Here is a 25,257-nt window from a genome sequence, read left to right on the forward strand (position 1 = left end):
GACAGATTAACGTGCTTTTTGGCCCTATGGCACACTATAAAACACTAAAAATAATACAAATCAGGGACAGATTAACGTGCTTTTTGGCCCTATGGCAAGAATGATCTGTGGGCCTGTTAACTATTAACCTCTGGTTCCCCCCAACCTACTTTACATGGGAAACTTACCAGTTTTCCTTCACTACACTCTGGTTACACAATGCTATCCTGTGCCTGTGTTTGCTGTGTGTCATGTCAGTTGGTGATAATTTGATTACTCACACATTTATTTTAGAGAATATTTACCATGAAGCATAATATTTATGGAAATGAACTGAAAACAGAACCTCAAGATTAGTCTTGGGCACAAGACTGGTGTCAAGCTTTGCCTGGTTGGTAATCTAGCCTTGCCACCAACTTTTGCACTTCATATTTATACATTGTGTAAATGATTCCATATATACATAAATATATGTAAAGTTAATTCTGTTTACTATTCAGTGAGAATTCTTGACTGCACAGTTTTTAGCACCATCTAATTGACAAGCATTAATGTACATTGTATATTACAGTGAATTGTTATGACATATTTCAGTCTGGACCAGAGTGTAAGACCAACACAGTGATTCAGCAAAAGCTTAATGAACATGACATAACTGACAATTACTACTGCATACATTTATTATTGATAAAATACTTTCTGCAGATACAATTGAACAATTTACAATATGATCTGTTACAGTTGGTCAGTTCTTATAACACTGATGTAATCAATAACACTAGTAAATGACACCACATTATACAAAATGAAATGCTTCTACTCCTAATAAGTAGACTGTCAAAACTATTTGCCTGAATCTACTAAAAAAGAAAAGAGAAAAGATTAAACTTCCACTTGAAAATTCTTGGCACTGATTAAGGCCAGATAATGATACATAAAGCAGCATAGAAAATCAAAACAGAATCAAATCCCAACCCTTCATTAAAAAAAAAACAAAAAAAAAAAAAACACAATTCATAACACAATTTTGTCAAGTTTCCCAAATAATTTATCTAAAGAACCATTTTTAATTCCCTGAAGATCTCACACAGTGCATGCAAATGACATAAAATGTTTCATGATGTAAACTCAAGTAGCAAATCAGGGATCTTTATTTATAATCAAGGAGAGAAGTGACAGAAAGCTGTTGAATATGTTTTACAGTATATTTCCGGAGAGGCGGTGAACAGCAAATTCATCTGGCTTTGTTTTCGTCATCGAGGTTAAAGTGAAAGCAGTCTGCATTAATTTCCAGCTCTGAAGATGGTGGATTATGTCAGTAATAAAAGGCAGTAAAGTTATTTAACCATTTATCCAATATGACTTAAAATAAATCAGACTTCATTCTTACCCTACAATAGATGTATAGTTTCACACAAAACATCAAACAATGTGCCGCTGAAATTCTTAAACCATAGTTAGACTAGACTGGCTTGAAACGTTTACGGTTAGGAAAAAAAAACAGACAGGGCAGTAGAGGTAGAGTGAGAGAGGTAGAGAGTGAGGTAGGGAGGACAGAGCAGCATTGAGGCTTCTCCATGTTAAGGCCTATCTCTCCTCTCCCTTATAAGCCTAAAATCTACCTAAAATTGTCTATGAAAGTCCAGATAAACGTTTTTGTTCATAGCGCAGTGACAAGTGGATTATAAAAATGTCTTACTTACAACCTGATGCGCGACAATATCAGGTTGACTGTTTATTCCCAACTGAGTTGAAGAAGCGGTTGTAAAAAAGCACACATTTCAAGCCATTGGCTGGTGGCTGCGAATATAAATGTTTCACCCTGATTACTACAGTTTATACACAACAGTATATGAGATAGAAACTCCAGTTAGCACAAGCTTCAGTGTGTTACTGCAGGCTTGTAATAGTAAAAAGCACACTTGCAGAAATGGCTTTCTCTGGGCTGACACTTGCAGTATAACTTAACCATTTAGTTACCAATTTCATGCAGCAAAAAAAAAGTTTTCATGAAGGTCACATTGTCTTCAAATATCCCTCAGAAAATCAAAAAAATAAGGGCGGCTAAACACAAATTAACTTAAATAATGCGTATATGTGGTGGTTGAAATTCGGAAAGTTTGTAGAGAGAGTCATTTAATAACACATCCGGTAATATTGCATAGACATAATGCAAATTACAGTCATTATTTACAATAGCAAATCAAAGTGCCAAGGAGTTAATTCCTTCTCTTCCTCTGCCGACAACAAAGTCAGACAGATTAGAAACAGGAATGAATTTAGGGGTTGACTTTAGTCAGGCTTGAGAGATTTATGGAGAAATACAGTATGCAGAAAAAAAATGGCACAAGACTGATGTCAAGCGGATTGTCCTAATTGCAACATGGCATCTTACTGTCAGTGTGTGCATTTGTAGTTTTATAGGTAGCTCTGATGTGTCCATGCACCCATGTTAGCCGGGTGCTATCTGAATACTCCAACATTGATTGACAGCGCCACCTCTGGTTTCCTAGATTTGGTCGCTCCCGCCTTCCTCTGTGATCCAGCACCATCAGAGACTGTAGCCTGCTCTCTGAAAATAAGCAATGGAATAACATTTTACCAAAGGATCTTGAGTTACATTAGATAAAGCATAATCAGAAGAAAGAACGTTTTTTTGGCAACACAGCTATGTTACAACAACTATTTTAGAGCAATGACTTCCAAATAAAAGCTGTGAGATGGTTTTCCTCTGCAGTTAGTTCAAGCAGTGACATCTATAATTGTGATTTAAAACATTGCATTTTCCCTGTTTGTGAATGTGTCAAAGTAAAGAAGTCACACCCTTTCCTTCGTTGCTCTGCCTGCTCTCTGAGCCTCTGCTGGCCCAGTTCATCTTCCAGGGTGTAGAAGTCCCTGTTATTGTCAATCAAAAGATTCTGTAAAAAAAAAAAAAAGAGTAAATTCAATTATTCACAGACAAATACATCCAAAAATGACTTAACATTAAAACATTTACAGAGTGAACAAACTGTTGGGTGTTTTTAAAAATACCTTGATGCCGACTGTGTCGCCATCTTTGAGGTGAAATGGTGCTCCCAGTAGTGATTCAGCCTTTTTTTTCTTTTTCTTTTTGGAAACCTGCTGATTCTGAAAGTAAAAGATGTGTGGCATGTTATTCACTGATAGGGTGAGATTGAATGAGCAACATGTATGAGAATACAGACATTTATTTTCTTGCTAGTTAAATAAATATTCCTACAAATTCCTGATGAAACAGTGAAATCCGATTGCAGGCTACTCTTCACAACATGTCATGCAACATTCCTCTCCAATGTTCTTTGAAAGCTCAATCAACTTTCTGCTGAGTGAGCTCTAGGTGGGTGGCCATCTGCCTTGACCCAGCTTTCTAATCTTACCCAGCTGGACATTTCTTCCCAGGTGTGTTTGTCGGGCTGGTGTTTGGCCAACAGCAGAGAATCCGGAGAGAGGCCGTAATGTGCAGCCAGACAAGTGCGTAGGGAGCGAGTGGAAGAGTCTCGGGATGCATCCCACACCAACTCCTCTGGAGGGTAGTAACACTTCTCCCCGGGTACTCCCATCTTAACATTCAGCAACACTTCCTTAGGGCTTTGAAACAGAAGGAAATAAAGATTTATATTTTCTTAAGTCCAAAAATGTATGTATTGGAAAAGAAGGGTAACTAAGTTTATCATGTTGGGATGTTACAAAACATATATAAATCTGACATCTCAAACCATACCCAAGATCTTCCTCTCTCAGTAGCTGTTGCACACAAAGGTCTGTGCCACTAGTTAGCTTCAATTTCCTGAGGAGGAGGAAACCAAACAGAAAATGCGGGTCAATGAGAGGAGCAATGACTAATAAAAAGAATCTGAAGGCCCATTAATACAGAAATAAAATATGTGAAAAGAAAGTGTTCATACCTGAGTGTGAGTTGTTGTCCTCTAAGGATTCGTGCCAGCCTGCGTCCCTCCAGCTGCCACACACGCATGAATGCGGTGGTTGGCAGACACACATCCTGAAGAGCGGGCAGCGTCAACACCTGATACAGATGTAGACACCAGGTGGAGAAAGAGAAAAGTCTTAGCATTCAGTAGTCAAAGTATCAAAATCACATACACATATACTCTGCATGGCCCGACTTACTACTACCAGGTACTATCAACTCTTATGCTGGATACACACAAAACCTGCACACTCTACCTGAGTCTTGAGATCCTCCAAGCTGACTTCATCTGATATCTCCACCTGTCCTACACTTCTCAGCTCTGCCATGTTGCCGACACACAGACAAGACGAGCGACTGTGGTTTTCACCTGCAGCTGCCTCAAGCATCATCTGCTCCTCAGCAAGACTGTAGTCAGTGTGGTTAAAATCAGTTTCCATGGAAACTGTTGAGGTGTTTCTGGGATCCAGATACAGCCATACAGATAGCTTGAGAAAACCCTGGCAGGAAAAGAGAAATGTGTGGCTAAAAAGAAGAAAAACGTCACAGTGTATCACAAATCTACACTAAAAACAAAATGTTAAAGTACCTTCGGAGGCAGTTGTCCTTCTGTGACAACTAATGTCTCTCCGTTGTTTATTTTCAGCTCTGACAAGGAAGCATCCTGAGGATAAAAAGGTTGTTAACATGTGGACTTATAGATATCGGTTGAAAACAAAACAAGGACTGACAATAACATTTTGAATAAAAAAATATATAATAAGTTTAAACATAGATAGATGGTGTCAATGAGCCAGCGTGTACAGTTTTGGTAAAATTTGGCACCATCCTGCTGAGCTTATAGAAGGCCACAACATTTCATCTCATTTGAAATGGGGACAATTTCTGAATAAATCTGGTGTGGTGTTAAATATGATTAAAAAGTAAGTGGAGAAGAGCAAGAGCAAAACAGTAAATAGGTTTTCGCATTAACTGTCTGATATATACAGTTTAGACTACATTTAGCTACTCACCTCATCCATGAGTGGCTCTCCAACCTCTTCACACCAATCAAGCCTTCTCAAGTGCCAACAGGTGCCTGCAAACACACATTTAAATTACATGAGGATCAACATTAATCAGATGTGTACATTAACGATGCCAAAAAAGCAGAGATCCTTTTGGTGGTGTTGAATACACAAAAGTTAAGTCTAAACTACATGCAAGCTGAATGTATATACAATTGAAAAAAACTGGGAGAAAAGAAATTTAGTTTTACCATCAAGTCCGACAGCATCCAGCATTACCCTTAAACACTGCAAACAATAAAAAACAAAGATTTTTTCTAAAGTGCACACACACAAATAAATGTTTCACAAAATGAAAAGATTACATTTTTTCCTTACTTCTTTAACGGTACAAGTCTTCTCCACTATTATGTCCATTTCCATGCCAGCAGAGGGTGCTGCGCCCACAGAGAAGAGCAAGAAAAGCTGCAAAGAAAAAGGGAACATCTCCAAACATCAATCAAGCATTTAAAAAAGCTTATTAGCTCATTCTTTATTTAGACTGCTGAACTGGGTGATAGGATAGATTTACTGGTGCTTAAAGGTTCTTTAACTTTCACCTGTGCAGCTGCAAGTACAAAGGATTTACTGAAGACTTCAAATAAAAGACACACCTGTGATGCCTTGGGGGCTTTACCCGGACAGAGAGTCAGTGTGGTCATGAGTCGCACCCCTGAGTCCCGAACACTCAGCTCCTCACACACTGTTTAATAAACCAGAATAAGGCAGCACGCATGCACTTAGTAAAAATGTTCAGTGACTTCAAAGACAGATGGCAAGAAGAAACATTACACACAGGGGGAGTACCTTTTAAAATTTTAAAGAGGGGACAAAGTAGAGGAGTGTGTATCTTAATATTTTGTTAAAAAGGAGGGGGAATTCCCGCTCTCCTACACCATTAAAAGCAGCCCGAGGTTAACATCTGACACAGTACCTGGAGGAAGGAGTTTCCCTGTGCAGTCCACCTGTCTCAGACAGTACTGTGCACCTGGTCAGTGAGACAAAAACAACAGCTGATTAAAGACTGTAAACTTTTAGTCAATATAAGAATTCAAACACAAACGCACATTTTGTAATCACCTGACAAAATGTGCAGGATTTTGTAGGAATTTTTATTTAACTAGCAAGAAAATAAATCTCTATATTCTCATACATGTTGCTCATTCAATATCACCCTATCAGTGAATAATATGCCACACATCTTTTACTTTGAGAACCAGCAGGTCTGACAAAAATATAAATTGCAGATAACACAGATGCAAGTTGTGCTAATTTTGTGGAAATTTTCATTTTCAGGTAACTACTACACCAGCTGTAAGACCATTTGAATTATAACAAACACTTTTCAAATCATGGGAGAAGCCTGGTCTCTAATCTGGAGTTTTGCTAAAATTTAATATTTTACATTTACAACATTTGCATGTCTGTTTTCTTTTGTCTCATTTAAAAATGTGTAAAACTGTTTAGCTGCAATATGAAACTGTCGATGTGAGACTGGAACTCAGCATCAGCAAATATGCTATATTAAGCTGACTCTCTGATCAATATTGGGGGACAAAACCATTTATCTGGACATCTGGGGCAGACTGTATATAACGCTGAGCTTCTTGCCTGAGAGCTGCTCCTGTAACTGCAGCTCCTCTATGGCCCTCTGTTTCACCTCCCACAGCAGCTGCAGGATAGACACATTATATGAATAGATAAGATTAGGTAGAGAGGAAGAGGAAACAAAAAGAGCAATAACAGAAGCATACAAATTACTGACCATATTTCCTGTAGCTGGAACCTTGATTTTCCTCCTCTCCTCCTCTTTCTCTACTTCTCCTTCTCCTCCTCCTCCTCCTCCATGTGGTCGAAACTCCACCTGGAGCCAGCGACAGTCTGACGGTGTAGTCACGGTGACCACATCCCCATTTAGAGTGAACATGCTGAACAAAGCAGAGAGGGTTGTTGTAAAACACACATGAAAAAACAGCAATGTGTATACATAGTTGAACACGCTGCGGAGAATGTACCTGCTGTCGAACAACTGCTGCTCCAGCACCAACAGCGCATCTCCATCTTTAAGTGACAGCTCCTTCAGTGTCCGCTGCATGTCATCGGGGGGAAACACCCTCCATCCACTTGACCCTCCTCCCTCTCCTGCCCCCTGCTCTTGTCTCTCTTCCTTTCCTCCCTTATGTTCCTGACACAGCAGACTCTCTTTGGGCTCTCCAAGGGCCTCCCTTACGTCCCAGAGAGTCGCACCACCTGCAAACCCTCTTGCTTCCTTTTTAAGCCCTGGCCCTCCATTTTCAAAACCACCTCTACCCTCCTCACCCTCCACCTCCTGCTCTCCATCTTCCCCCAAAAAGGGACGGACTACATTGAGCAGCACTGGCTCCCATTCGGCTCCAGTTAGGACACTCACACCACACACCTGAAAAGATAATAAAAACCAGCATAGATGTCAGTTATTTGAGATCTTGACATTTGAGCATGATTGTGAGGGACTACATCTTCTCTCACCTCTCTGCCGTTCCACACAAACAGGTCAGAGTTTGTGTGGATGCCTGCACTGTACAGGGAGACATTGTCATCTGCAAAGAGTTAAAGAATGTAGTTACAGAAGTACTGTATATAAATCCCTAGCTTCTAAAGTCCTCTTGAGGTTTTCTGCAACATGTCTCACCTGTAAGAGTATTGTAGAGGTGTAGACCTGCTGGAAGACTCTTGGCCACAGTCAGAGCCATATCTCCTTCCCAGAGTTCTTGCATCTAAATACAAAAACACAGCTTATTTGTACCGTTCAAATCTGAAATCGCAACAGGGGCTGTTCTAGGAAATGAAATTACCTGATAAATAGTTAATCGCAGGTCTCCCACAGTCTTTCTACGATCAAAGCTGAGGGGGGGGCTCTCTGTGGGCTCTTTGCTGTCAGGCTGCAGGGCTGCATTTTCTAGCTTGTAACTGGGTGCTAGGTGCAGGTGCAGCTCCACTGTGTTATTAGTGGCCTCACACTCCTCACTGTAAAAGGATCAATATTCAATCATTTGTGTAACAAAACAAAATTTGTATAGCTTTCTAAATAAGTGACTGTAAGACCTAGAAAAAAGAGAATTCACTCTAATAAGTCAGAACAACTGTGTAAAACCAGTGTAACATGTGAATGTATGTTTCTGTACCGCATCTGCTGCAGTCTGATGTTCTCCTCCTGAGCCAACTGGATGAGATGATGAGGAACTTTATATTGGGGATTGTTCTGAGCTGCAAATGTAAAAACACAAAACAAATTGATAATGGATACATATTAGTCATCTTTAATTTATTTGATGAATGACAAAACTATTATTACGACTACTATCTTCTGTAATTGACCTTTCCATGATCCAAAACATCTTTCCCATTTTAAAACATTACAAACCTTCGTTGGGCCTGTGCAGCTGTGTTTTTCTGTAGAACAGCATGTAAGCACTCTCTTTGCCCTGAAACTGCTTCTCTATGTCAGACTCCCTGATGGAGGTCACAGTGGAGTCATTAAGATCAAACCAGTAGCTACCCTGCTGACAGACAGGAAGACATCACAATAACTAAATATCAAAATATAGAACTGTACGATTATTTATTACCTTTAAATGGCTTAATGCTCGATGAAAGTAATCCAAAAATGTGAGTGTTTCACACCTCTAGTTCAGGCTCTGGTTTCTGGTCTAGTCCCTGTTGTTCTTCAGCAGCTCCTTGGTCTGGTGCTCCTGAAGGATCAGAGTTACTGGTCTGCTCTGCTGGGCCAGGGGGTTCAGTCACAGGGCTTGGCGGATTTGCCTTCAGTGCCACTCGAGTAGCATTGGACACCAACAAGAAAACATCATTGTGGGATTGCAGGAACTATATCAAAAGAGAAAAAGCAAAGAAGCAAGGTACAATAAATAAGGAATACATGGGGAAAATGTATAATCCCAAAATTGTTTAAGCAATAATTGCTGCAAAAAAACTTAATAAGCTCCTCTTAACTACTAAACCAACCAGAAACCAAACTTACCTTTCCTATAGGACCATATTGCTTTCTAAACCTTTTGCTCCAGGATGAACCAATCTTATCCAGGAGTTTCTGGCCCAGCTGGTCCAACAGGACACTCTTTGATGGCTCCTACAAACAGAAAAGGATCACCACATGTTTCATGAATCATAGCCAAGACAATACAAAGCATGTATGAAACGAAGATAACATGCAGACAAAGGAGGGTCTTTTTGTTGCTGTACCTGAGCAATAATGGTAATGAGGACAGACAAAGGGTCATCGTCTTTTAGTTTTGGCTCACACAGTTCTTTGACTTCCTCCTTGACTTTCTTCTGCGTCTTAGGTTTGCAGTCCTCCTCCTGATGAGACACAGAATTGCTGCCTTAATGCCTCCATGCACATTTTCAAAAACGTTTTGACCTTTTTTTCACTGAGTAGTAATGCACACACAGATCCTGTTTATGTTTAGGCCAGGTCCAAATATGAATGTAACACTAAGGTTTCCAATTTCCAGTTCTACCCATTTATAGTTGTTCATTAGTTTTTTACAGTAATTTTTATGCAGAATATGCCATCAGTCATACAGATAAACAGTTTTACCATTTCTGCCATTCCTGCCTATTATTCGCCAATTTATTCTTTGCTTTTGTCCTCCAGTTTGCCTTTTTTTTTCCTTACCGGTGGCTCCCATTGGCCGAGCTGGTCAATGTCCCTGATGTAAACGTGGTAATGGCCGCCATAGCAGCCGCCCTTATGGATAATCACAGAGAACAGCTCATAGGAATAATCACAGTCATCTCCATCAGTCTGTAAGAGAATAACATAAAAGTGTTGACTCATCAAGACAGAAGTATAAAACAAGAGTGTAAGCCAGGAAACCACGAAAAGTTAATAAAAACACCACAGTTAAGAAAAGTCGTGTTAAATGTGTCTCAACCTGACTATGCGAGGTGGTCAGAGTGTTAAAATCTGTTGGGTACCTGTTCACAGAATGGCCTCAGGTTGATGGTGAGGGGGAAGCCGTAGCGTTTTGTCTCCTTGTAACGCTCACATTTGGCAAAATCAAAGCTGAATCTCAGCAAAGACATGGTCATGAATGGAGGGAGTTTCCTCAGCTTGGCAGACTGAGTAATATAAAATAAAAAAGAAGAGGGATCACAAAAATGAGAAACAGCAAATAAATGCTTTTTTTTATGCAAACAAGAAATAAATGTTTATACAAATAAGTAGGTCTTCACATGTCTAGTTTTATCTTTTTAAATTCAACATAAAAAGTAAGAATTGATCAAAAAGAGACACAGGAAAAGGGAAAAATTAACCAATCCAAAAGTTGTTTCTATTGTGTTAACTCAATCTGAAAGCTGACTGACCTTGGCAGCGGGGACTAGTCTGTCACACTGTGCACAGCGATACAAGTTATTGCCCTCAAACAACTCTTCCTCCACAAACATGTTCCACAAAGCCTCCTCCAGGCTAGACACACCACAAACACACACCGTCAGGTCCAGGAAGTCCTCCTAAAGAAGTCACAACCACACATTTACATGAGAACTGGGTTACTAAGTAAAGATTTATTCCATAAAAGTTTATAACACAGTAACACATGTCTCTAAACTCAGATTAATCAAAATTAGACAAAGCATAATGTCTTAAAGAGATGAATTAAGACGGGCAGAAACTAGTCACCACACCTGTCTCTGGCTGACATTTCCACACTCCTTGCAGACAATGCTGTTGACAATGGTCCCATGGTACAGGCGGTGGATAAATGTGCTACCAGTGGTGTCCACAAGAGAGTGCTCCAAAGCACTGAACAGAATCCTGTTCAGCTCCTGCACATCATGCTGATTTGTCCCCTGAGAAAGCATGAAAACAGAAAAAGGTTCAATTCAGGGACCAAAAGATATTAAATGTTTCCCAAATCTATATACTTCTGTGTATACTAAATACTTATAGTATGTAGTATATAGTATTTTTAATAATAATAATATATTCTAGGTGTTACTTTGGAGGAAATCAATGTACTTCAATATTTTGTTGTAACAAGAAAGCAGTAAAAAAAAAAAACTTGTACAGATGGATGTCAATCAAATTGTGAACACCACTCAAACTTAACTGAGAAAGTGAAATAAATCTCCACAAATTTAATGATCTTTTTTTTCTGCATTACCATCTACAAGGTTTACATTTTTTCCACATGCAAAAAAACTGCCCACATTTCTGTGAGCAGTGCACTGTGGGACAATAGTCTACATGAATAGCACAGAGAAAAAACACAAGTGGATTTAGTATTCATATTAACTTTCTTGAGTAAGTTTAGTTGTGTCACATTTCCTGTGTAAAAACATGAAATATTCAGAACCTGCTTGGAAAGTGGGACACAGCTTGTGCCACTGTTTACTTCAAAAGAGTCATTTACACACTAAAACTTTTCAACTCCCTCCTCCTACCAACTATAGTTAATACCATGTTCATGTCATATCAGAGTTGTCGTACGAATCAGTGTCCAATATCAAAGCACTCACATCAATATCTGAATCATAAATACTGAATATGTTTCCAAAAGCTCTGATACAGCTTCCTTGATGCTTAATAATAAAGAAATGTAAGAAAAACAAAAAGACGGATGACTCACATCAGCCAAAGTCTGTCATTCAAGACAATTTAACCCAAATGTAATGAATACAGTGTTATATTGTTAATACTATTTTAAACCCTAACAGGACAAACTGTACTGATGATATGAAGGCTCGCAAGTAGTGGATGTGGGGCTATTCCCAGTCTCCACCATCCATCCTTTATGATGTGAATGCAGCATAAAACTACACCATTATTTTGGTGTAGTTTGGATTGGATTTTGAGCTCTTGCTACAAGTTTAATCACATCACTGTTTGCAAAGACTTAACCTGTAAAAAAGGTGGTTTGTGCAGGTCCTGTGTAGATATATTTACCAAAAGCTGTCTGTTTTCACTCTTAACCCCACTTTGTGCCTCTCATGAATCATAATTACATTCAAGTTTCGGAGCTGATGCAACTGGGGCTAATATTTATAGCAGACTGTGTTGAAAAATCCAGTTTTTGTGCATTTCAGCATCAGCTTCCACACATCCTGTTATGATTGGAAACTAAATCAATTGCTAAGAGGAAAGGAGTAATCTGAGCCTCTCTTTCTCCATCTCACTGACATAGAAAATGAACACAGACCTCACTGCTGTTCCAGCCAAAGCTGTCAGTGAGGTCAGCGGTGGTGGCGCTCTGCTGGTCCACCAGTAATAGACGAGTGAACAGTCTCTGGAGCTCCAGTGGGATCACTCTGACCTAAGCAAGACAAGGAGAAAAAAAAATAAAAATAAAAAAAAATAAAAAATAAAAACAAAAATAAATATATATATATATATCTCACACTTCACAAAGACACACAATTAAATTAAACGAGCAGGTTGCAACACTTACTTTGGCCCCTGGTTTATCTTTGTCTTCCAGACATCCTAATTCTTCTGTCCCCAAATTGAACAGCTCCTCTGCACAAACACACATCAAAAATAAACATATAAACAAACTAAACAGCTGCTTTCTGGGTTACCTACTATCAGTGTTGGGGGAGTACATGTAGCAGCATTACGTAATTTAATAAAATAAATGTAACTGTTATCCATTACAGTTACTGAGAAAAAATGTGTCATTTAATTACAGTTACTTATGAAAATGCTGATTATTACAAAAGGGGGTTACATCTTAAGTCAGACCTTTAAGATTTTGCTCAGGGGGAGAATTGTTTCCTAATTTTTAATGTTATTGAATACATTACATACAATATTTTTATATTTTATAAATAAGTCATGATGTGGGCTTATTTGGAGCACACATGGGCTAAATGGTGTCACAGTAACAACTAAGCCCATGCCAGACTTTTGACTTTTTCATAAAATATCTTTATTTTTTTATATTTTTTATATTGCAAAATCTACATGAGCTACTGAATACATTTTGAAAATGAGAAATACATTTTGCTATATAAGAAATGATCTCCCTTATAAATAAAAACAACTGAACTTAGCTTTTGGTGGGCTTAATGGGTACACTTACCCTAACAGCTGAAAACTGAGATGTTTGTTAGAAAATATGTAAGTAATCAAACGTAATAAGTTACATTACTTAATTCAAATAGTACAATACGTATTACATTTTAAATAGTGTAAATAGTCATCTTTAACCTATTACATTTCCATAGTAACCTTCCCAACACTGCAGACTATACTGGTGGATGTCACTAGCATCCTCACCTCTGAACTCTGGGGTGAACAGCAGGGTCTGGAGCAGAGAGTTGAGGTAGCAGGTCCCTCCCTGGTTCTTGATGCCGCACAGATTGCTTCTTCCTCGGGGTGGAGGAGGCTCGTCTCCCCCCTTTGCAACTCTTCCCCTGGAGGTAGAGGAGGAGAAGCCGTCCTCCTCCTCTTCCTCGAAAAGATTCCCAAACATGTCGTTTGAGTGTTTGTTTTTTTACTCTCTCTTTTATTTTTATTTTTTTTTCTCTTTCTCTCAGTTATGCTGGCTCTCGTTATAATTCGTGTGCCCTCTTGCTATCTCATCTTGGTCTTGCCGAGCTCTCTGTTTACAATGGCCGGGCTGACTCTGAAATAAGATGACTTCACAGGGCTAAACATAGCGACTATTACTATTACTATTACGTTATGCTTGTTCAGCTTGTTTGGCACGCCGACAAAAGGCAAATCGATCGCTATCTGACACAGTTGCGTGGCTTTTACTGGTGTGACAGCTCAGCGAAAATGAAGAAAGAAATCTGGCTGTCAGTACGACTAGAGGATTTGCGTCTTCTGTCTGCGACACTATCCGCTGTAATTAATGTGTTTTTACTCAAAACTGCATAGGACAAAAGCTTTCTCTTCCTCTCTCTGTGTTAAAAACGCTAAAAGACGAAACGTAAATAAAAATACCGTCGCTGAACTGTAGGCAGCCATGTTTCTTCCTGGCTGAGACTGAAGTGATGCATTGTGGTACTTGTAGTGTCACAGTTGGTTAAAGCGTGCACTCAAAATCAACACTAATTAGGGTATTTTCATTTATATATGCAACATAAGCATCTTTATTCTGGCTTTTTATCATTTTCTATCACTCTTTGATACAGCTATAAAAACGACAAGGCATAATTGTTTTTTACAGCGACGAGAGTTGCAGCTATAAAACTACATTTCCGACAAGTCTGCTCATGGAGGTCACAGAGGCATCATGGCACTTGCAGTCTTCTAGCAATAATAGTTTTATGGTTGTCAGTGATAATAGACGATGGCAGTTCAGTGCTCAGGGCCATGTGTGCAGGATTGCATACCAATCTAAAAACTTCACCTACAGCAAGCCTGACTTCAAGTTATGAATCAAAGAGTAGATCTATTTTTATGCAATTGGCCCCAGGTATCTGATTACCCATGAAATGAGTTGGAATTAAAACTTTGTACTTTCTATCCTTCAGGGCACATTTGTCACACTTGTTAAATGCACAGTACATAGTAAAATGTTTGTCATAAACAATACTTGCATAAAAAAACAACCCAATTGTACTTTATAGTTTTATTTTAAATCCATGCAATCACAGGCATAACATAACTATCAGTCCGATTTTCTATGAGACAACACACATTTGGTTAAAAAAACCATAATGTTAATTAAAGCTGCAAGCAGTGATGACCAGGTCCTCGTTACCCCGTCTCCTATCTCGCACCAGAAGTTCGTGGAGAACCTGGTGCTAAATCACTTGCAGAAGACCTGATTCTGGGTCAGGGTTTCGTACGTAGCAGAGCAGCTCCCTCGCTGCAATCTCAGAAAGTCAGCCCTTGATCCAAGCTTTCCTCGGCCTAGGGCGCAGGCCCCCCAACACCACATGTTTTTCATATGAGGCTGACTTCCTGTGTCCAGTAGGTGGGGCTATGAATTTGAGTCAATATAGACACATGTACGTGTTCAGGGAGGGACCCTCATCATGCGTGAGGAATTTGGGGTAGATTGGACAATGTATGTAGGAGTTTTAAGGACTTCCTGTTTTACGGCAAAACATCAAAATTTGCCACACTGCCATACCCACCAGGTATAACGGAGGCAAAAGATTTTGATAACTTACGTGATGTGGAAATGGGATGAATGGCGGCAAAATTGCAACTTTGATTTAAATGGCCAACTTCCTATTGGACTTGGGTTATGGCTCCAAGAGACTTTTTTATGCGTCTGGTCATTACACATATACATACCAAATGTCATTTGTCTACATCAATCTAGAAGGCAGGGCTTCATCTTTTGAAATTGTGGAGTCATTTTGTCACACCCACGTCAAAAAAAACCTATATCGAATGTTGGCTGGCTGCCCTCCAGATGTGTGTGTCACGTTTCATGATTGTAGAAGCATCCTCTGCCTGTCACAAACAGCATTGTATTTTAACGGCGCAGAATGTGTTGCCATGGCAATGCTGTTTGATCATGGGTCATGAGCTTCAGCAAGTAGCATCATCAAGGTCTTACATTGTAGCTGAGACAATTTCAGGTGTATCTGCCTGACCTACTAAGAGTAATCAAAGAAATAAAAGGGCTAGAAATGGCAAAAAGAGCGCCAAAGTCGCAACTTTAAATCAAAATGGCCGACTTCCTGTTTGACGGACAATGTGGTCCCCCCAACTTTTTTGTGCATCTGGAAATAATACATTTGCATACCAAATATCGTTCTCCTATCACGTCAATCTGTACAGAAGAAATTCACATTTTAAGGTGAATTTTTTGGCCACCAAACATGCGTTTGTTTTGGCAGAAAACAACGCAGAGCTTTTCCTACAGATACAATAGGGCCGTGGCACTGTGAAGTGCTCGGGCCCTAATAATAAAAACTTTTACAGAAAGATAGAAATCTCACAGTGTCCATCTGGAATTTTATTCATTTCAGTCAGACTAAGCATACAAAAATTCACTTATTCTCATAAAAACGTATATTCATATTTTTGTCAAATTGAGACTCATCATTTGATAGCCTAGTTTACACAAACTGAGATCATAAAGCTAAACTCCCCAGCCAAAAATCAAAGAGGATTTTGACTAGTCACCTAAAAAACTTACATTTTCTGATTATTTTTGCTCATTGTATTCATACAATTAACTGTTAAATTACATTTCCTGTGGATTTGATCTTCCTATACAATGGCCATAACACAAAGCCTTCTCAAAAATATTTACTCTAAAAATGGTGAAAATCAGTCTTCAAAGCCTACCGTGTGTAATTTTGGTGTAACTGTAAATTGTAAACTCCTCTTTGGTTTATTAAAACCTCAAAATTACCCGAGACAATACTGAGGACCTGAGCTCAGTGTCCTCATTGGTTGCTACAACTCTGACTGAATGTCATCTGAGGTTGACCTTAAAATTGCAGACAGGCACAGTACTGGATTTGCTTAAACACACACATTTTAAACATCATTGCAATCATTTTCTCACACCGGAATACACAAAAGGACACGATATGACCATACAAAGATGGACATGCATGAGCACATATATAAATACAGTACGAAAAGGCGCACACACACACACACTCTGTTTTGCCTAGTAAATTTTCAGCTTGAACACTTTTGAGAGAGGTGCTTTGGCACTAGAGTAGATGAGATAGGATTCTCCTTTGGAGCTGAAAAACTCCCAGTCACTGCATCCAATAGTTGGGAGCCAATGAACAGGAACAAAGCCTTCATATCCTTGCCACCTAAAAATAGAAAAAGATGAATCATATCAGTCACTAAATTCCTAAAGTCATAGAGCCCAAATTAGCTGAGTGACATTTCCTGGTTCCTGGATGCTCACATGTAAAAGTGTTTTATGTTTTCACTACTCTGGCTCAAAAGAAGGAATAAATCTACATTAAAACAGTGTAGCTGTACTGTGAGCCTGTAAGATGATGTCATGACAAGTACCACCAAGTCAGAGGCAGTCAGGCTGAATGAATTATTTCACTATGCAGAGTGGCGTTGCTGACAAGTTGAGTACCTGTAGAGAATGCTGTTGAGAGAGTACGACTCTCCATTAAAGGAGTTAGCGACAACCAGAAAATATTCCTCCCCAAGGCTGAAGAACTCCCAGTCCACTGCACTGGAGACGGAGAGAAAGATATGTCATAGATGCAAGAGCGAAATGACTGAAAAAAGGTTATTAAACAGGATGTGTTCTCCTAGTCTGTGCAGAGGTGCTTGCACTTCTGTACCTGTAGGTGAGAATATCCTGGAAGCGGACAAACAGTTGTCCATTCATGTCCAGTTCGTAGATAGTGGAATTGATGGCGTATCTACTTGGTCCGTTACCATAGAGTCTGTGTCCATTGGCAACGGCCAGGAAGACCCTGCTGCCGATCTGGAACATTTCCCAGTCTGTGGCACAAAATGTCTAGATTGACAGCAAGAGAAAAATCATCCTTTAGGTTTGTTTGTCAGTACTTTGAAGTATTCAAGACATGTATGAACAAATATTCAACAATGAATCCTCATTTTAAACTGATTAAACCAAATCATTGTCATGACTGACTGAATCAATAGCTTTAGGACTTAAGATTTACACTTATCAGAAATTAGGGCACCACCCTTTAATTGAGGGTAAATAAATTAACTAAATTAAGCAGTCTCACAATCAGGAGACACAATTATTTTCAATAAAGAGATCTTTCTCTTCTGCTTTAAAGAACATACACAGACAACGTCTTGCAGACATGAAGACACTTAATAATAGCTAAATGTCTGTCAATAAATGAGACATTTATAAGTAATTTAGTGAGTACATAATGGAAGAAAAGACTCAACCTGATGAGATAAAAAAAAAGATCTTTTAAATGGTAAAATAACCTGATCACTTAGCTGATGATAGTGATCTGAAGTATGTGATTAAGAATTATCAAAGAATGGCGGGACGCAAGGGGGAATTATCCCCTAAAATCTAATTCACTAAGGGAATTTTACATCAATTTGTTTAAAACAGATGTTGCTCCCGCCTGCTTGTTAGAGCATCATGCAGAGATGAGTCTGTTTCAGCTGATTCAGAGATTGTTGTGCAGTTCTGAGTCTGCTTACATGGTCTACCAGATGGGGGCTGGCAATATGGCCTGATAACTTTACTGAACTATACTAATCAAATGGTCTTGAGAGCAATTCTGCTGGCAATACAACAAAACTTCTTGAGACTAATTGCATTACAAAATATAAAAGAAAAAAAGAAACAGTTCCTTCAATTTGATACTGAGGTGCAAACTGAGGCTTGTTAGAAAAAGGTTAAATTAAATTGTATGCTTTAGACAAGGAGAAAAGATGAATAGATAAGACGTCTAGAAAAAAAGGGGAGAGATACGCTAAACTGAAGCACAGTCTGGGTGAGCTTAGGTGAGGCCAGCCTGCTGAAAGATTGTTGTCAGTTCTTTTTATCAACTAGCAAAGACAGATGAGGTTTTGGGCGTGTGGAAGACACGTTATAACCAAACATTTAATGAATATTCATTCCTTTGTCTCCAGGAAGAGGAATGGGCCTGGAACTTTCTTTAACTAAATGGCTGCTTATAGTTCTTGACTCTAGTGATTAATTCAATTGAGTTGTATACACAAAAAGTCACTTACTTCAGTCCATCACTATGGTCAATCAACCATGACTCTAAACATAAAATTGTCTATAATAGTGTATAAAATATTCAGAAAACACATGGTTTAACAGCAGTTCTTATTTCAGCATCATTCAGCATGAAATTCATGAATAATTAACTGTCAAGATGATTCCCAACACTGCTAATGGATGCAAGGAAGTTAGGCAACATTAGGCTTACATAAGCACTAACTATACATTCTATACTTACTATAGAACTAAACTATCTATGATCATGAGATGGCAGTGTGGCCACATAGTAATTCATGCATTAAATCTATGATGGATAATCCCTTCATTTTATATTGTACAGACATTGTTGGACCGTCTTTCAAGAAAACATTTGCTGGGTTGTGAAGGAATTTTATTATTTCATACAGTATGTTTCATATATGACAGTGCTCCTATTTTCATGTATGTGCCATGTATTAAATACTCCTTAAACAAGCAGACAGTGAGGGACAGAAAGCTGTCTTCTTCCCGATCGAGCCGACCTGGCTTTATGATTGTTGCCATAGAGACAGCGCTGAAGTAAACAATCTTATAGCAATATTGTGACTGTGGACGAGGTCACCGGGGCAATGCCTGAATAACTGAGAGTGGGTCTACTGTTATCCTTTAGATTTGCTGTAGCATTTCGCCAGGTCTACACTGGCACTTTGAATTGTAATTGCTATCTCGTTGGTGGATCAAGTTTGTGCATGTCAATAAATCTTTTTGCATCAGACATCCATATCTCCTGGAGTTTTTGAACTGAAAAGCTCAATATTTCTGTAACAGAGTATTACTATTTACTGGGTGGTTGGACAGCTAATGTGCAGGTGAAACCGTCTCACATTGTGTTCCCCAGTTACAATGACACAAGGGGTAATTTAAGTGTCTTAACATCCTACAGTTAATTTGTTATCTTCTCACACATCTGTCTCTCAGTAGGTTGAGAGCCCAGCATCTGGTCTGACCAGCATCGACTCTGTCGGCCTCACTGTGGGGGTTGAAAGGCCAGCTCTGCAGATCTGAATGTCTCTGAAAACTCACTTCCATGTCACAAATAAATTAGGCCTATTTTTGCATGTGAATTGAACATCAAAGCTTAAATGGGTAACGTGAAGTGAAATTATATGAACAGTGAAGAGATCACTTAGAAAAAATGAAACAGTTGTTACGGAAGTGACTACGAATCTTTGAACTGAACTGAACTGGTCTCTAATCACTAAAATGACTTGTAATTTCCTCCTCTACCCTCTTGAAAGGAGAAGATGAGAAAGATAAACAACTTAAAGAGTAATACATGTAAAGTAAGTGCCAAAATGGTGTATTTTCAATCATTTCTGGATTATATCAGGTGATTAATTTTCATCAGCCCCAAGGTGTTCTTGTGGATCCTTACATCCAGCTGTGGAGTTCCCCTAGATAACATCAAATCCCCTTATGGTTTCTCATGTGACTGTCAATGTGTCAACACTCTCACCTCAAATGTGGCTAGATTCAAATATATGATTCGCTATCAGTTACTTGTCAAAGCACTGATATCGCTCAAGCAAATCATGGCAAACCACACGTTCTATTTTCGGCCCTTGTCTTATATGCATGGACACGCCCGTTCCTTGCTCCTCATCTCTCATTACAATTTAATCTGTCCTCGTTTGTATTCCCTTCCTTCTGTGTGTTCAGACATGATTGTTTTTCATACTGATCGCAAAGATACAGATCTCATCAGAGGAAATCAAATCCCAGGTGGTGAACAGATGAATGGTAGGGAAATCATCCATCAAAATTCTACATTGAAGTGCTATTGAGACTAATTCCCATCCAAGCTTTACTCTGTATTGTGGCTTGACCAGGGACATAATCCTAAATTTATTTCGGTCTTTTCAGGCACATTTCCAAGCATTTCTTTTGCCATTTTATGTTCACAACATACCTTAATTGTCTGGAAGACCTGGAAGCTTCCATTGAGCCAAATGTAGATGACAGAGTCTACAGATGTGGTCACTCCATCAAAAGCATTTGCTACCACCAGGAAATGGTACGGTCCAACAGTGAAGAACTCCCAGTCGTAGGCCCCTGAGGTCAGCAGCTTCTGGTGAACCTCAAATGACTTGGTTAACCTGTTCCACTTGTATATCACACTATCTATAGTGTGATTATTATTGCCTGCATGAGACAAATCATGAATGGTAAGCTATTTCATATTTCATATTTTATATTGACATAGAGGTGAACACTTGATGGGTTTTACCTATTCTATGATTGGCCACAGCGAGATAGGTTTGTCGTTTGATGGTAAAGGCCTCCCAGTCCCGTGCACAGTGGGTCTGCAGGATCTGGAACTTTACAAATTGTTTTCTTCTTTTGCTCCACTTGTAAATCACTGAGAAGTCTCCCTCTGACTTAAAACCATTGTTTGTTGGAGAGTTTGACACCACCAGAAATACCTAGATCGAAATACCAAAAAAAAGGGAACATGTGATCAAAGCATGAGGAAAAAATAAAGAAATAAAGCATGCAAGAGTATACATGCATCTATTCCATAAGCGATATCTTCCTTTTTATCATACATTCTTGCCCATGTTGAAGTGTCTCCATGCCAGAGCTCCTTGGGTGCTGATATTCTGATAGAGCTCGAAACCTGTGTGGGTCCACTGATACACACCAGAGCCAGAGGCTGTGGACCGGTGAGCCATAGCTGCCATCAGACCCATGCCAGATACCTGGAACACCTGACAAAAAGGTTAAAACAAACTATTATAAAAGTGCTCTTATACTTTGTAGACAGCTATATTGTAATATCTTCCTTCCTACAAGTAAAGCAACAAAATACATGTTATCTCCTAAACAGTCCCAACTCTGTACAGATCAAACTTTCTGTGCCTTTTTTGCTTGTAACCCTTTGCCACAGGGTATGTGTGTTGTGAGACATTCAAGTAATTGTGAAATCCAAAATTAGAGAAAAGTCAAATAAAATACACATACTTTTGTGTAGCTGATTTTTTTTTCCTTCAAATTTCCAATGGTAATAATCTTGTCATCCCATAGATCTATTTTATGACCCCTTGTCGGTGGTATGATGAAGACATATTCTTGTGTGAATTTTGTACTAACAGTACATTAACAGTAAGTATTGTACCATAATAGACACAACATATACACATAAATATTCATTTTTAAACAGGCGCACCTCAACATCATGTGTCTCTGAGCTGGTGGTGAGGACCTGATGTTCCAGCACATAGTCCAGTCGTTTATGATCTGAGTAGTTGGAGAGGTGGGAAGTTTATACCTTTCAGTATCAAACAAATGAGAACAGAAACTTTCCTATAAGTGGATGTTTGCTGTTCAATTCTCACCCTCAAGCACTGTGGTCCACCCTCTACCATCACAGAGGTACAGGCCTTTCCTGAGCGGATTGAACCACAGCTGGCCTCTTAGTAGCTCTGAGCATGGCTGCTCCAAACCCACTGACACTCGCTCCTCTAGTCCTGACAGTTCACGGACACAAAGACAAGCAAACATTTAAATATGCAGGGAAGCAGACAGACATGCAAAGACAAACAAATGTCTTGCATTGGCCTGTATGAAATTACTTGTGAAATGAGTGTGCAAGTTACCATAAGAAGTCAGATGGCTGTTTGTTTCGCTCCCTATGACAGGGAGATCTAAGAGAAATGGTGGTACTGAAAGAGCTGCAAGTTGGGGGTTGGAAGAGGGGCAGATCTGATGGGAGGCATCTGAACCTGGCACCAGAACCAACTGTCGCATCAGACCCTAAACACAAGGAAGCAGATGAGAGTCGAAACATTTGACTGTTTAAGAGACAAAAAACATCACCCATACAGGCTCTTTATTATAAAAACTATAAAGGTTAGTGATGAGGAAGTATAAGTCTTACTGAAAACAAGCCTTTCCATTTCCCCCGACTTCCAATGTGGAATCTGGATCCCTGAATGTAGAGGTCTGAAGGGAAATGCCTGGAGGGAGTGCTGGGTGCCAGAAAAAGATATAATTATTTCTAATAGCTAGAGTAAATGTTGCTTCTGTATATGAACATAAAATATCTGTAATCAAAGTAGACTCCGCCATTCTTCTCGATTTGTACTGAAACAGGGAAATCTGAGACAGGAATTGTATTATATAGCTTCTGTATGGGTGCTGATATTCCTCCCTACTGTGAGCCAGAGGGAGTTTCCACCAACAACCATCTATCAAATACTGTCAGGGCGCTATGAAATGGCTGCAGGGTGTGAGCATATTTGAAGCAGCATGGTTGTATTGTGGTGAAGGATCTACTATGCCTGAAGGGAATTCAGAGGAAAAAGGAAGTTAGGATACTGGGAGACAGACAGTGCACCCACCCAGTGAACAGAAAACAAGAAAAAAGAAAAACTTACATTTCCTGTGGTGAACTGCAGTCCACTGTGAGCCTGACATGTTGACCACCTACGGCCAGGACAAGAGTGTGCCACTGGTTATCAGCCAGAGTACCTCGAAACACCCAGTTCTCTATGACCCCGCCGTGACCTTTGAAAACAAAGTGTAGACGCTTTCTGGAGAGCCTTAGTCCCAAGATCATCCGTCCTTCGTTATTCTTGCCTTGCTTCTTCTCTCGCTCTCCACTGACTCCCCGTTCTTTACTCCTTTCAAAAATGTTCCCTTTATCGTCCTCCTCTTCCTTCTCCTCCACAGCTCTTTTCTCTTCTTTTTTTGCCTCCATCAAGGAAAAGATGTATTCATTTCTCTGAAAGGCAAATGCAAAAAACATTCGCACCTAATGCAGTAACAAGTAGTAAATATTGTTTGTAATGAAGTTTGTATATAACCAAATATTCAACTTTTTAAAACTAGATTTATTTGACTGTAATAGTTACAAGGTATTTTTCAGATGAAGAGTTTCAAAACCTATAATGACCTTATTAACTACAATGCACTGTTTTACTGTAAATAAGTATAAAATAGTTTAAATTAGCTTCACATCAAGCAGATTCAACATTAAAATGTTGTACAATGACATCTAATCATATGACACTGGCATGGGCCATTCTCCTGCATAATGTTTAACTTTTTTAATGCGGGACTTTTACTTGCAACAGAGTATCTAACACTGTGTTATCAGTACTTTTATGTAAGTAAAGGATCTGAATACATCTGCGATCAGTGGCACCCAGTATCAGACAAAGGGAAAGGGGAGTGGTAGATGCTCACCTTGGGCACAATTTGAGTGGCTTTTAGTGTCACAACAATGGAGAATTCTTTGGGAAAGAGGTCACAGTTCACCAACAGCTGGGAGGAGGAAAAGCTCATGGAAGTATGAGGGCTTGAGAAATGTACACCCCTCACCCCTCCAGACTGTCTCATTTGCACCCCTGGCAGGAGCCTGGAGGTGTCCCTCTCGAGGACAAAAGACAGAAGATCCAGAGGGAGCAAATCTGCAGACAATAAGCAAACAAAGAGGTCAAGACGATTGGTTTACTGCACAAGCCTATTTATGCAGAAATTGCTACTATAAAGCAGTGGAGTGTGATTTATAGCAGGTTTCCTGAGATGATTAAACAGACTGCAAACAATCTGCTGCGCCAAATCATGTCTAACTTTCAGACTTTCCTATATTCAGTGTCATTTTCCTGTAAAACAATAGGTATTTTTATCCAAAATAATGTTTAAATGAAACAATTGGAGAAGGGAGAATCACTCACAGGTTAATAAATACCGTGTTACCTATGATAAGGTGTTACAAGTAGCTTTGTTTAAAGGGGACACAAGTGAAAAAGTTTCAGAACCACTGCTATAAACTAATACATTTTCACCCTCCTGGTGTGCGAGATATAGCCCTGGGTGGCGGTGGAGCTATGGAGCTATAGGATGGGTTGTTATTAAGAAAGACAAGAAGACAGAATGATGAATTCCTCCCAAATTGATGAAATGATATAAACATGCACCCTATTCGGCCTTATATTCTGATGTGTATAGAATTGTAATGGAATCCTAATCACATCCAATGTCTGTACTCGTTTGTGGATGTTAATTTAAGTTAATATTGCACGCAACACTGCACACACAAGCACTCCCCCTGTACTGTAAGTAGACACAGACAGTTGGAATTATCTAAAAGAATTTTAGCTGGAGGGGTTTCCCAGGTCCTACATGAAACCATAAACCATCCAGTGGATAACCATTAAGTTTAACATTAACACATCAAGAGAGCTGAGTAACAGACAGTAAAAAAGTAAAATAAAATAATACAGTACCTGTACAGTGTCTCCATGTGTCAGTGGTTGTGTCAATGACACTTAACCCCAGAAGAAGGAGCTGCACAAATATCAGCGATGACATTACCAACAGCATGTTTGGTTTAGTTGCCAGCTGGTACGAAGGTCTCCATATCAAAGTATTCCTATCCGTATCGTTCCCTCTGTCTCTATCTTAAGTGACAATACACACCTGACAACTGTGTATTTCTCAACACAAGGATCCCAGTGAGCATGTTCACATCATCCAACTCCAAACAATATCTTTTCAAAAAACGTTAGAAGCTATAATGGCTAAGATTCACAGTAGATGTGGACAGTCCCAGATCATCTGTGCTTAGAGAGAAATCCATTCCTCTGTGTGAATGCACCTGCAGCCCCTT

At 39.3% G+C, this 25,257-nt stretch overlaps 2 protein-coding genes across 3 annotated transcripts; both read right to left on the reverse strand.

The window, feature by feature from the left end:
* Positions 1-655: 655 nt before the first annotated feature.
* On the reverse strand, positions 656-13,952 carry usp40 (ubiquitin specific peptidase 40). 2 transcript variants are annotated; one of them, XM_062440482.1, is made up of 31 exons: positions 13,256-13,952; positions 12,426-12,493; positions 12,177-12,290; positions 10,663-10,827; positions 10,342-10,488; positions 9,952-10,095; positions 9,650-9,778; positions 9,214-9,330; positions 8,993-9,100; positions 8,638-8,838; positions 8,378-8,513; positions 8,139-8,220; positions 7,809-7,980; positions 7,646-7,730; positions 7,483-7,553; positions 6,990-7,393; positions 6,740-6,902; positions 6,586-6,646; positions 5,909-5,962; positions 5,589-5,677; positions 5,314-5,400; positions 5,187-5,223; positions 4,942-5,006; positions 4,518-4,592; positions 4,186-4,428; positions 3,906-4,024; positions 3,722-3,787; positions 3,378-3,588; positions 3,013-3,108; positions 2,803-2,897; positions 656-2,551 (listed from the first exon to the last, which is right to left on the reverse strand). In XM_062440482.1, exons 1-31 carry the CDS (start codon positions 13,449-13,451, stop codon positions 2,443-2,445), a joined length of 3,909 nt encoding a protein of 1,302 aa, XP_062296466.1. In that variant the 5' UTR covers positions 13,452-13,952; the 3' UTR covers positions 656-2,442. The 2 variants fall into 2 exon arrangements, with proteins under 2 accessions (XP_062296466.1, XP_062296465.1); XM_062440481.1 differs by having other exon boundaries at positions 8,378-8,516.
* Positions 13,953-16,568: 2,616 nt separating this feature from the next.
* tspeara (thrombospondin-type laminin G domain and EAR repeats a) lies at positions 16,569-24,959 on the reverse strand. Its single transcript, XM_062440691.1, has 13 exons — positions 24,875-24,959; positions 23,832-24,055; positions 23,021-23,367; positions 22,522-22,612; positions 22,241-22,397; positions 21,980-22,111; positions 21,811-21,881; positions 21,191-21,352; positions 20,872-21,067; positions 20,554-20,786; positions 17,218-17,396; positions 17,004-17,105; positions 16,569-16,722 (listed from the first exon to the last, which is right to left on the reverse strand). The coding sequence occupies exons 1-13, from the start codon at positions 24,957-24,959 to the stop codon at positions 16,569-16,571; spliced, it is 2,133 nt and encodes a 710-aa protein (XP_062296675.1).
* Between the last annotated feature and the right edge of the window lie 298 nt (positions 24,960-25,257).

Source organism: Scomber scombrus, chromosome 19, assembly GCF_963691925.1.
Source record: "Scomber scombrus chromosome 19, fScoSco1.1, whole genome shotgun sequence".
Classification (NCBI taxonomy): Eukaryota; Metazoa; Chordata; class Actinopteri; order Scombriformes; family Scombridae; genus Scomber; species Scomber scombrus.

Excerpts from the sequence above, each read along its gene's own strand:
- usp40 (XM_062440481.1), bottom strand. The coding sequence starts at position 13,451 with ATGTTTGGGAATCTTTTCGAGGAAGAGGAGGAGGACGGCTTCTCCTCC. Across the intron at positions 8,221-8,377 it reads GCTGCACAGGCCCAACGAAG|CTCAGAACAATCCCCAATAT; the intron begins GTTTGTAATGTT and ends TTACATTTGCAG. Across the intron at positions 5,224-5,313 it reads AGACTTGTACCGTTAAAGAA|TGTTTAAGGGTAATGCTGGA; the intron begins GTAAGGAAAAAA and ends TATTGTTTGCAG.
- tspeara (XM_062440691.1), bottom strand. The coding sequence starts at position 24,959 with ATGTCATCGCTGATATTTGTGCAGCTCCTTCTTCTGGGGTTAAGTGTC. Across the intron at positions 22,398-22,521 it reads AATGGAAAGGCTTGTTTTCA|GGTCTGATGCGACAGTTGGT; the intron begins GTAAGACTTATA and ends CCTTGTGTTTAG. Across the intron at positions 21,882-21,979 it reads GTGGACCACAGTGCTTGAGG|ATCATAAACGACTGGACTAT; the intron begins GTGAGAATTGAA and ends CCAACTACTCAG.